General features: G+C 39.7%; 1 protein-coding gene across 2 annotated transcripts in view; it reads left to right on the forward strand.

The window, feature by feature from the left end:
* Positions 1-10,913, forward strand: part of SLC22A15 (solute carrier family 22 member 15) — a 38,752-nt gene extending 27,839 nt beyond the window's left edge. For both annotated transcript variants that reach the window (XM_087926126.1, XM_087926127.1), the window contains 4 exons: positions 138-258; positions 2,326-2,398; positions 7,557-7,745; positions 10,034-10,913. In XM_087926126.1, the coding sequence (XP_087782252.1) occupies positions 138-258; positions 2,326-2,398; positions 7,557-7,745; positions 10,034-10,114 (464 nt within the window). In that variant the 3' untranslated portion in view covers positions 10,115-10,913. The remainder of the gene's footprint in view (positions 1-137; positions 259-2,325; positions 2,399-7,556; positions 7,746-10,033) is intronic.
* The last annotated feature ends 2,246 nt before the right edge of the window (positions 10,914-13,159 follow it).

The following is a 13,159-nucleotide window of genomic DNA, read 5'->3' on the forward strand; positions in this document are numbered from 1 at the left end:
AGCTCAGCAGAGAGATGGGACCAGTGGTGTGAATACTTTGCATAGGAACTACCTGGAGAGATGAAAGACAGTACCTAAATTTGGTTTGATTCTGGGATCAACATAATTCTAAAAGTCATTATTTCTTGTTCCAACAGCTACTGGAATATTTGCAGTTGTGAACAACCGTTCTTTGTCTTTACTCGGAAAGCTGACTATCAGTTCAGCCTTTAACATTGTGTATATTTACACATCAGAACTCTATCCTACCGTTATCAGGTAAGTCAAGTTTGGTTTGTAGTGGCAATGTAATTCTGTGATCACTTATCCATTCTGTTTTTGTGGAGATAGAACTCCATTCTTAGAGTCTCACATTCAGCAGAGGGATAGCAAATCAACAAGATTAGAGTTCTTGCTCATTAGAACTTGTATATTATTTGAATTTACATTTGTTATTGTCATTGTATGTATATACACAGTATACATACAACAAAATTCACATAACACCCAGACCAGATCCAACACGCACACACAAATGACAATCCCCAAACACCCCCCCCACCCGCCAAAATTCACCACCTCCTAAAAACACACAAGCATTGGGATTTCCGATGGCGTTTCCATCGAAGATGGATCAGAGACCGTGATCGTGTGCAGCTTTGATCTGTGTTTATCTTGTTGGAAGGGTCCCTGTGGGACTGGAACCATCTGACCCACCTCGGAGGGGTGGGGGGAAGAGGGGGAGACTGCTAGTTGGTTTGAGGGGAGCCGCATCTTCCCTCCCTGTCTAGGTATTAACTCTCCTGGAAGACAGGGAGAAACAGCAGTTAATGGCTGCCCTGAAGACAGAAAGCTGCTGGGACCTAAGAATGTGCTGGAGCAGTGAAGTGGTGGGCTACATGTAAACCAGAATAAAGAACTTGAACTTTTTTAAAATAACCCTGAGAAGCAGAAAGAAAGAGCCCTTGCTTAAGAGTATGACAGCGACGAACGGAAAATAAGAGGAAAATATAAGTTAAACAAAATTGAATTATAAAAAGCTACAATGAAATTAGAGATTAAATTCAGAAACAATATATATAATCAATTAGGCATTGGACAAAATTTTGGACTTGCCTGATGTATTTTTTTTAGTATCTAATAATCTGTTTAAAATATTTAGCAGGTATTGACCTAATTAGAGTGCATGTAGGCTAAATTGAAGTAATCTTGGGTCAAGGAATAGAATACATTTTCAGGCTAGAAAAAAAATGGTCCCGATTTTCAAACTTGCTTGCTTATTTTTTATTTGAATTTATACAAGGCCAGAACAATCCCGCTTAGAATTAAATTCATGACTTAATCCGATTCCATTTAAATGTATGAAAAATTAAATAGGTCCAGTACTTGTCAATATCTTCATAAATGACTTAGGTGAAGGAATAGAGAAGGGGAACTCATCCAAATTGCAGATGACACTAAACTGGCAGGAATCTCCAGAAGACAAGCTCAGGATCCAAAAGGATCTTGACAGACTTGAACAGTGGACCCTATAATGGTTGTATAAACAAGAGGCATAGAATCAAAATCATGTGATTTATAAAACCTTAGTAAGGCCACATCTGGAATACTGCATCCAGTTTTGGTCACCACATTAGAAAAAAGATACTGAGACTTTGGAAAAAGAGCAACTAAGATGATTAAAGGCCTAGAGACTAAAACATATGAAGAACAGTTGGATGGTTTGGGTATGGCTAGTCTAGAGAAAAGAAGGACTAGGGGTGATATGATAGCACTATTCTAGAATTTGAGGGGCTACCATAAAGAAGAGGGGGGTCAACTTATTTTCCAAAACACCAGAGGGCAGAACAAGAAACAATGGATGGGGGTGGGGAAATCAAGGAGAGATGCAACCTGGAATTAAGGAGAAACTTCCTAATGGTGAGGACAATTAACCAGTGGAGCAGTTTGCCTTCAGAAGATGTGGGTGCTTCATCGCTGGAGGTTTTTAAGAAGAGACTGGACAGCCATTTGTCTGAAATGGTATAGGGTCTCCTGCTTGAGCAAGCGGCTGGACTAGAAGACCTCCATGGTCTCTTCCAGTTCTATTCTGAATTGAATTGAAATGTCATTGACATTATTGCTGGTTGAATTTTTCCCCTTTCTCTCAAGGCTTTCAAAGCTTTGTGTAGCTCTGGGATTTCCAGTGGTACAATTATCATAAATGTTTAAAATAATCATGCCCTCAAATAATTATTTTAAACTTCTAAGAATTCTTAGATTTCTTGGATTTAGAAGCATAACTCCAACCCTAAATTGGAAGAGAAACCTTCACATGACTTATCATTGTGTTTTGTTTCCTTGAAGGAATATTGGAATGGGAACCTGTTCTATGTTTTCCCGAGTTGGTGGAATTGTTGCTCCTTTTGTCCCATCTCTGGTATGTCTCAACTTTTTTCTATTGTCTTCCTATCATTGCACCTCCAAATGGGATTAGTACAAATATGTAGATTTATTTAAATTGTTTTGTTGCAACAGAAACAGTACTGCTATGGTATTGTTTTTAGAGACAATAAGGACTACAGCTACACAATCACCTTGTCCTGGCTCTGAGAGGTAGCTCCACTTGCTAAGAACATGCCCTCAAAATGGGCTCTCATTGCAAACCCACTGCTGAGACAGTTAAAGACAATCCAAGGTGATAGTGCAGGAAAGTGGTGTTTTCCATGGGAAAATGTAAGACCGCCTACACTGTGAACATTCTAGGTCTACTGGAGCTTTTGGACTCCACTTTGCCCATTGCAAGCCTGCCACCTACCATCTGATTGCTGGTCTGTTTCCATTGCATTTGAACTGTGGACTGTCAACTAAAAATACACTCCTTTGGTCTTTTTAGCTGCCAGAAAAAGGGAGTGGGGGGAAAACAAGGCATTCCTTAAATGCTTAGATAATCACCCAGGCAGCCCAAAGTTGTCGGAGCATATGAAGGTTATTAGAGAGCATGATGGATGACTCTTGGAGATGGATGTGTCCCATTGGAGAAGTCACATCCAGGGGCTGGGGGGGAAGACCAGGGTCAAGGGGGAAATGTATGATGTAATTTAGTATCAGCTGCATCCAGCTAACACCAACATGGCTACTTCTAATAAATCAATTTTCTTTTCTCTGAGATGCAGCTAGAGACTTTTGATTTGAATGAGGGTGGATTTGTTGGAGCCCTGACATGGATTTTCAGTAAGACCTGTCTTCCACTAAGTTTGGACATAGCATTTCTTTATTTATTCTTCTGACCCAGGAGGGAGCCAATAACTAGAATATAAAAGCAACATCTAATGAAGTAATAGGTTGCAGTGTTAACCTTCACGACAGAGTTCTTGCCTTTTCCCACAGAAGGATCAACATGATTATATCTAATGTATTCATTTTTCAGAGCAACTTGTCTGATATATTAAGATCCTCTAAGCTCTGATTGCTTGGATGATGGAGGCAAAGAACATTCTTAACTATTCTTGGCATGATTGCTGCATCAATTTGGACATAGAGGGTCTTGTTATAAACACAGGTTGTTTATATCTGAGACTGCATCGTTATTTCTTTCTTGAGTTTGCTTTGCAGTAGTCTGTATCTGTGTTTTTTACTTTATGCACTTAACAGTAGATACATTTTTCATTTTCATTTAATTTTCATAGGATTCATCAGACTAAAAGGAGTCCAGATTAAGAACTCTAGTCTAGAACATGTGAAGTATGATGAGAGTCTATTCCCAAGGTTTTTCTGCGACTTTCAGTGATTCATTGTGTGTTTTCTAACAGTTTGAGGCAACCCATATTGCAAAAGAATAAAGTTCATTCTGCTTCCTGAGAATTACATTGTACTTTCCTCTTTAAATCAAAGGCATGAGTTAGGTATCATAGATAGAATCAAGTTTTTCCCCAACTTCTCTTCCTTCCATTTTGTCCTTTAGATAACTTAATTCTGCCTAGTATAGTTTTGTATATTTATCTGTGTTGCATAATTTTCACAGAATCACAGGGCTGGATGGAACCTTAGAAGTCTTCTAGTCCAACCCCCGGCCCAAGGCTGGTGACTTTATACCATTGCGGACAAATGGTTGTCCAATCTTCTGTTGAAAAACTCCAGTGGTGGAATACCGACAACTCCAGGAAACAAACTGTTCCACTGATTAATTTTTCTCACTATCAGGAAGATTCTCATTAATTCTGTTTTCGATCTCTCTTTAATGAGCTTCCACACATTGCTTCTTGTCCTACCTTCTAGTATTTTGGAGAATAAGTCAACCCCTTCTTTTCTGTGACAGCCCCTCTAGTACACGAAGAGAGCTATCATGTCACCCATCTCTTATGGTGACATGCCTAGTTCCCTTAACCATTCATCATATGGTCTAGCCTCCAGACCTCTTATTTGTTGTTCTTTTCTGCATTCTTTCTTAGGGTCTCGGCATTTATTTATTTATTTCATTTGTCAATCGCTTACAAGATAATAGGTATAAGTATAAACATAGCTATGAATACATGAACTGGATACATATAAGAAATATAAAAAGAAACAATAGGACAGGGACGGTAGGCACGTTGGTGCACTTATGCACGCCCCTACAGACCTCTTAGGAAAGGGATGAGGTCAATAGTAGACAATCTAAGGTTAAAGTTTTTGGGGGTTGGGGAAGAAACCACAGAGTCAGGTAAAGTATTCCAGACATTGACCACACTGTTGCTGAAGTCGTATTTCCTGCAATCAAGTTTGGTACTGTTTACCTTGAATTTATATCTATTGTGTGCTCTTGTATTGTTATGGTTGAAGCTGAAGTATTCATTTACAGGTAGGACATTGCAATGTATGATTTTATATACTAAGATCGGACCGAAGGTGGCATAGTTCTAGGTTTTCTGTGTCTAGAATATGGTGGCATAAGGTATTCTGCAACGAGTAGAGGAGTGGAGAACTCTTCTTGTGAAATATTTTTGGACTTTCTCAACTGTGTTAATATCAGATACGTAATGTGGGTTCTAGACTGATGAGCTGTGTTCAAGTATTGGTCTAGCAAATGTTTTGTATGTTCTCGTTAGTAGTGTGATATTACCAGAGGAAAAGCTACGTAGGATTATGTAGGACTCTTAATGCCTTTTTGGCTATGTTGTTACAGTGGGCTCTAGCACTTAGATCATTAGAGATGAGTATTCCAAGGTCCTTGACAGAGTTTGGATCATCAACAAGGTCTTGACTATTCAGCTTGTATTTTATTTTCTGATTTTTTTTTTTTTTGCCAATATGCATTGTTTAAGGATTACCAAGATCCCTCTCACAGCCAAGTACTCCCTATTCTGTACCTGTGTTTTTCCTGCCTAAATGCAAGACCTTACTTTTCTCACCATTGAACTGCATCTTGTTGCATTTCTCAAAGTATTGGCAGTTCTCCCCAGCTTGGTGTCATCTGCAAATTTGATAAGTGCCACTTCTATACCCTTATCTAGATCATTTATGAAACTTTTGAAGAACACTGGGCCTAAGACATAACCTTGAGGCTCCTCATTGCATGCTTTCTTCCATGTAGTTATAGTTGAGTGAGTGCAATTGGTTAATCATTTCAAATCCATCGGGTGAAATTGCTGTCTATTCTACATTGTTCTCTCTTATCAAGAAGTAGGCTATGGTTGATTTTGTCAAATGCCTTACTGAACTCCAAGTAAACTTCATCCACAGCATTTTCCTAATCCACTGATTTAGTCACTTTATCAAAAAATGAGTACAGTTTATTTGGCATGATACGTATTTAACAAACCCTGCTTCTAGTGATAATCTTATAGGTGTTCACAAATCTGTTGCTTGATTATCTTTTCCAGGATTTTTCCAGATATTGATGTCAAGCTGACTGGTCTCTCATTTCCAGATCTACTTTTTCCACCTTCTTGAAGGCTGGAATCACTTCAACTCTTTTCCAGGCCCCTGTTAGTTCCCCAGTGCTCTAGGACAGGGGTAGGCTGCTGCTGGTGCGCTCTGATTTGGGCGAACCGGTTGTTAAATTTTTGCACAGTTCAGACAACTGGCAAATCGCACCACTAGCTGGCCCCTCCCCTCCCACCCCACCACTCCTGTCCTGCCCGCCACTCCTTTTCTCACCCACTTTGGCTGATGCCTAGAGTCATGCCCGCAGCATAGCTGCTGTTACTCTTTCGTTCCCTCCCCTCACTTGTGGCCCAGATCTCTCCCTGGTGAGCCTGCCTTCACTGATATCCACTCCTTGCCAAGCTGCCTCCCAGACACTGTTATCCTGGCCTGAGAAGGTAAGGCTGACAGCAGGGGAGGGGGCCCACTTCACTTGGCCAAAGGGCCAGGGGGAGGGGACACATGGTGAGGCTCGGCCATCTTTCGGGCCTGGCTCTGTGAGGGAGGCCCAAGAGAAAGCGCCAGATCCAGGAACATAGCATCCCAGCACAGCGCTCTCCCCTGACGATCGCCTGCAAGCAGTGAGTTGCCCTGCTGTGGGTTGGATGCGGGACCCAAGGTGGAGGGGGAAGGTGGAGTGGGCGGCAGCAAAGCTGGGCCTGAAAGGAGGCCAAGCCTTGCCATGTTGCCTCCGAGGCAGCCCATTGGCTGAACGTGGCAGGTCTAGAGCGGGTCTCTGTTCCATGGCATTTCTGCATTTAATTTTGAAGTCTCACAGGTAAGAGCAGCCTGCTGCACACCAGCCAGCCAGCCTAGACCAAGCCCCCAGTTGCTCCTGGCCAGTCTCCCTGGGGATTGCGAGCGAAGGAACGATCGCCCTCTGCCAACGAGCCCTCACCTGCCTGGCCAGTCAGGTTGTGGGAGTGCCTGGCCTTCCAGCCACTCACCCCCCCTCCCACACACACACTCGGATCTTTCCTCCTGCCTCCCCACCCCTGGATTCCCTCCCCACCTGACCCATACAGGCATCACCAAATGAGTGACATAAAGTTGGCCAAGCCCACTCAGTCAGATTACCCTTCCCGACACTCCCATCCAGCCAATCGTTAGGGAGAACCGGTTATTAAATTATTTGAAGCCCACCCCTGCTCTAGGTTCTTTGAAATATATGATACATTGATTCCAAGATCACATCTGCCAACGCCTTCAGAACTCTGGGGTGTAAACCATCTGGTCCTGGCGATTTGGAGTTGTTTATAATAGATAGGTGTTCTCTTACCAACTTCTTACGTATTTTGATCTGCATTCCTTTTCTGTTTCTTATTGTATTGTGTTTGATAAATTGGGCTGTTTTTCCCTTGGCGTAAAAGTAGAAGTGAAGAAGGAATTAAGCAGTTTTTCTTTTCCCCTGCTGCCCATCACCTTTTTGCCATCTTCTCCTATTAGTGGACTATTGGTTATTGATTTTCTTCTAATTCCTTACATACTGAAATTATTGAATATAATATATATTGGAAACATACATATTGAAAATACATAATTTTGGATCAATTAAGGTGTACTGAAGATACTAGGTTCACAGTTCAGAGCATCTAGAAATGATTTAAATTGCCAAAGGTTTAGTAGTCGGATTGTGGGATTAACATGAAAAGTATAATTGCCGCCCCAAATAATCTTTTTTTTTTTTTTAACAGAAAGTTATATATTGGTGTCTGCCATATATCGTGTTTGGTGTGGCAAGTGTGTTATCTGGTTTTCTGAGTCTCTTATTGCCAGAAACCCTAAATAGTCCACTGTTGGAGACATTATCTGATATGCCAGTTTGTTCATATAGAAGACTTGAGGGTGAAGCCATGTCACTGAAGATCTTAGAAGATTCACAGGTATTTTATTTTATGTTAACAACTATCAAGTTGATTAGGAAAACTTTTCTAAATTATATTAATGTAATCTTAGCTGGTCATGATGGACTTCAAGAAATAAAAACAAGGCAAATGAATCTAATCTGTTTTCAACCCTTTCTTCTTTAGGAAAATCTTAATTAGAATGCAACAATTTAATGAACCAGTTGGGGGAATAGTATCTGTTATTCCCAAATATCTATTAAACTTCATGCCATTCAAGGCAGTAGTATACATAATTATGTATATAAAATATATAACCACAAATGACTAATGTAGAATTTAATTGCAAATTTTAATTCCTCCACCAAATTATTTTTACATGGAACTGACTTTTGTGTGATTTCAATTTAGTTTCTTGCATGCAAAATCTGTTAAAAGTTGGTTCATTAAATTGAGATTTTATTGTATATATTACATTTCCACAGGCAAATATAGAAAAACTTTCTTAAAGAAAAGCTTTGCATTCATCAGAAAGATTTGATTAAATTTCATGAGTTGTACATAATCAGTTTCTAAATATATTGATAATTGTGTCAGCTGATGGCATTTTCCAATCTCTGTTTTACATAACTGCTTTTTTCCTACATCAGAAGATCCCAACAGTATTATTACCCATGTTTCTCCGAAAATAAGACCAGGTTGGGCCCCAAAATAAGCACTAGGGCTTTTTTTCAGGGTTGTCTTAATTTTTTCCCCATGTATGGGTGGCCCACTTCTGCTTGCTTGTGGCTGCTCCATGTGCCCCACATCAGCTTACCTCAGGGCCCCTGCAGCCAGGCCACTCACACCCCAATACTTGCCTCACCTCATGAGGGCAGCTCCAGTAGCCCCATCCAGCAGGACCCCATGTGGCCACTGGTCCCTCCTTCTGCTTGCTCATGGCCGCAATGAGCTCCAGTAGCCCCATCCAGCAGGACCCCATGTGGCCACTGGTCCCTCCTTCTGCTTGCTCATGGCCGCAATGAGCGACACACCAGTGCCACAGCCATGAGATGAGATAGGGAGATGGAGCTGCCCATGCGCCCCGCATCAGCTTATCTCAGGGCCCCCACAGCCAGGCCATCCATGCCCTGTCACCTGCCTCGTCTCGCGGCACCAGCACACCACTTGGCCTCCTGCTTCATTACATCCACAAGCAAGCAGAAGAAGTGGGCTGGTAGCCACATGTGATCCAGCTGCAATGGCTGTTGGTGCTGTCGCCGCGAGGCAGGTGTTGGGGCACAGATGGCCTGGCTGTGGGGTCCCAAGATAAGCTCCACCACCCCCTCCCCTCCTGCACCCACGGTACCTCGAACAACCAGGTGGAATGGGCAGCCAGCCAGCTGCGCAGGTTCTTAAGTAGGACTTATTTGGGGTGTGTGTGTGTAGAGCTTATATTAGGTGCATGCGTAAAACATGCTAGGGCTTATTTTTGGGGAAACGGTATTTAAATCATTTTACAATACATAGTTCTTTGGTCAAAGAAATAACATCTTACACATTTTACTAATTAGTACCATTACCCTATTTTCTGACTGACAATTTAAAATACATAAAAAAAACAAAATTAGAAGTACTGTTTTGTACAGTGTTGAAAACTGAATGATTCAAGTTCTATATAGCACAAACATTTCTAGTTAAAAATGTTCTAGTTAATTTTTAATTAATCCTCAAATTAATTTATTATGCTAATCCTTATTTCAAGTTGCTTCTGAATAAGCCACAATTTGCAGGTTTTCCATAGCATACAATTGGGTTGAAGTTGAAATATTGTTGAATTGTATCACCCAACATCCAGTATTTTTCATTATGTCAGCCAGGGAACGATTGTTCTTCTATATCTCAAAACCATATGAAAGAAGGTACCCTGTTTGTGCTGACATTTCCAGCATTCTGGACTCACGTTTGGATATATTTTTGCCTATCTTGCTAGGCACTCAGCTTTCTTTATGGGTACAGATATATAGTATTTATAATAAAATTTAAAAATACACATTTATTGGAATATACCAGTTTGCTTAGTTTCCAGTAGTAGTTACTGCGTTTTCATATATGCTATTTAAATACTTTTTAAACCCTTAAAACCTTTGTAAATTATTCTTAATATTATAACTATTGCAGTTGGAGTGCTAAAAACAATAAGAGAAGGTAAACCTGCCAAAGACTTCTGTCTTCCATCCATAAATTGGCAAAATGTTATTGTAGTGTCAAGATTGATCCTATTAAATATTTTATCCAAAGCATGCTGAAGAAATATTCCTGTGATCAAACTCTTACTTCTGTTTTAGTCTGACCAAGATTCATCCAGAACTGAAAGTGACAATGAAGAATTCTATGATGCCAGTGAAGAGACTCAGATGATCAAGTGAGGGATCCCTGTTCAATATTATGCCCTCTTTGTGGAGAAAAAGTTGAATAAATCTTACTTAAGTGCCAGGAGCAATTGTGACAGTAGCAATATGATAGATATTGTGCTTTTAAGAAAAAAATAAATTATGATTCAGTTATCTGACTGTAATAGAAGACTATGGCCATTAGAAGGCTCCCTTTACACATGGAGCTGACTGATTTAGGACAGTAAGAAATATGAAGTGAACTCTAGTTTTCAATCATGACAATCCATCTGTCACGTAGCCAAATCTTCAGCATATATTAGAATTTTCTTTGCATTTTGTTTTTGTTAAGTGAATTTCATGTTTGTTGCACTTTGGTTTTCTTTTGCTCTACTGAAAAATTGACCATGGAAAGCTATTAAACTATTGAATAGAAAAAATGTTTTCAGATATTGCAAGATGTTCCATTTTTACTGTGAAATCTAATGCTGTACATAATGCAGAATTGGGTAAATGTTTAGGATTTTATAGGTGTGATAATGTTGCAACGAAGAGAAGTTTGTAAGCTGAAATGACATCATTTTTCAGATATACTTTTAGTTATTGCCAAAGATCCTCCTTGATTTCTTTCAACCTGTTGTATTTCATATCTGGCAAAAAATAGCTTCTCTGTCCATTTTCACTTTTGTATTTGTGTAATATCAGGGGACTACAGAAATCTTTATGTCAATATAATGGAATATATCCTTGAAACCAATGATTTATGTAGAAACCTTGTCTACCTCAGTTTACATACTTCATGAAATAAACTTGATAGTACCATTAACATCATAAATGGGCTGAGTGTATTCCTGTGAGAAAGTGAATAAGGGTAAAGGGGAAATAAGAGCCACACTTGAGTAGGGCCTATGAGGAACAAATGACATAATGTGTGCTATGATATTGCAGCCCAAACTCTCTTTGCAACTACATAAAGGGTGAAGTTTGCATCATGACATCAAGGCACACATTTCATTATTTTGACAAATTTTTGGCTTGCTGCGGATATGTCTGGTGTAGCCAGTCTCATCAGTAAAGAACAGCATGTGAACTCAGGTTCAGAGGAATAAATCTATAACAATTTGCTGGCTTCCGCTGCCTTGCTTTTACTGAACTTTCCCCCCTTTAAACCCTGTTTTTAGATAACCCATCTATTCAGAGCTATCTTTTTACACAAATGCACAATCCACTTGGAACTCTTCGAGTAGTTAACTTCTGTTTTTACCGCTTGCTCAGATTGGCCAGAACTTTGATTGAAAGCATTCATTTTGCAGATTTGATAGATTCTGCTGCTTCTTGGATTGTTAATTTGCAAAATTGCCCAATGAGAGGCTGAATGGTATGATCAATGCTGTTATACTTATGGCCCACTTAATCTGTCATTTTCTTAAACATTCTGCCCCTTAGATCTGTTCTGAGATGGAAATGTTAACATTGTTCGGGCTTCATTCATTTCCTCACCTCTCAGTTTCCTGAGTGTCTAGTTACAAACTTAATTTTTCATTCTGACATGCTAGTGCATTATTATATTTCTGTGCTGGTTCTGGAAACATCATTGGGTGCCCAATATAAGCAAGGCAAGGTCAGAAATCGACTCTTGGGTCAAATCTCTTTTTAAACTTCTGTATGAACAAAGTTTAAGTTTCATCAGTAATTGAAATGGTGATGAGATAACACAAAGAGGTAATGGCCTAAATGGAGTTTACTGTATTTATGAATATAAAATGAGAAGTCTACACATAATGCAAGCTTCCTTTCCTGTGACCATCAACTCTATAACCTCTCCTTGCTTCAAAATATAACATTGGCCCAATCAAGTCCTGCCAGTGCTAAGGACTCCTCCCCAAGTTTGCTATACCAGTTCTCTTAGGGCTCCAGAAATCCAGTGATCAGAAACAGGATATCATATATTATCTTCATTCATTCATTTAATCATTCATTAGTTCAAAGTGATTTAGGCTCACTATTTGGCAACAGTGGCTACCCTTTGTTGTCTCATCCCACTCTTTCTGCTTTAAAAAAGATACAGAAAGGAATCTTCAAAAATGTATTGTGTGGAAACCACCGAAGACATTCAGTTTAAATTTCAGGCTTAGAATTTTCCAAGAGTTTATTGTCCTTGCTGCTAAAAAGGTATGGAAACTGCTAAAACTGAAGCAGCTGCAGGCATTTTGATGTTCCCCCTTATATTCTAAGAATGAACTTTTTAAAAAATCAAACCCAAAGTTACTGTAATGGAATTGGGGTGATTTGCTCAAATCTAAATTTTATGTAGATTTCTGGTAACAGAAATCTGGCCTTTACAATTATAGGATTCCATATTAAAAAAAAATAATCACAAAAAATGGCAAGTTACAACTGATTTGTGTTGGTTTTGCTTAAAAATAAATAAATCCAATATATCCCATTTTATATAAAAAAACCAAAGAGGGAATGCTCCTAATGTCCAAGCCAATATGAGTTTCAACCCCTCACCCTTATTCAAATTGATTTGTTATATTATTTTTTAAAAGTTTAAATTATTTTTTAAAATGAAGTTTTATGGATGGTTTACCACAAGACATGCTTTAAAATGTGAGTGGAAACATACACAACAAAATCAAAATAAAATAAAATACAAAATGGTACTACTGTGAGCACCAATTGGGAAGAGCATTGCATAACAGATAACATAATCAGAATTGGAAGGGACCTTATAGGTCATCTAGTCCAGTGGTCACCAACCGCAGCCCACTGGTGGGCTGTGATAAAATTTTGGTGGACTGCAGAGAAATCTCACCCCCAGAGCACCACCACCCCCAAAGCAATTAATCCAGGCTGCACAGAAACACAAGGCTGCTCAGCCCACATCGCCTGTGGGAACCCTCCCCGCCCACTCACTCCTTACCCAGCAAACTTGTCTGCTAAGTTGCTTTTTTTCCTTTTTCCGACCATCATCTGTTCTGCTGTGCCGGGAGATATAGATTAGCTAGAAAGCAAGAAATGGTTGGATTTCTTGCTTTCTAGCTAAGCACAGCGGAAGCTCCTTTAGGACTGAAGGTT

This window comes from Pseudonaja textilis, chromosome 2 (genome assembly GCF_049901715.1).
Source record: "Pseudonaja textilis isolate UNSWEBS1 chromosome 2, rPseTex1.2, whole genome shotgun sequence".
In the NCBI taxonomy this organism is placed as follows: domain Eukaryota; kingdom Metazoa; phylum Chordata; class Lepidosauria; order Squamata; family Elapidae; genus Pseudonaja; species Pseudonaja textilis.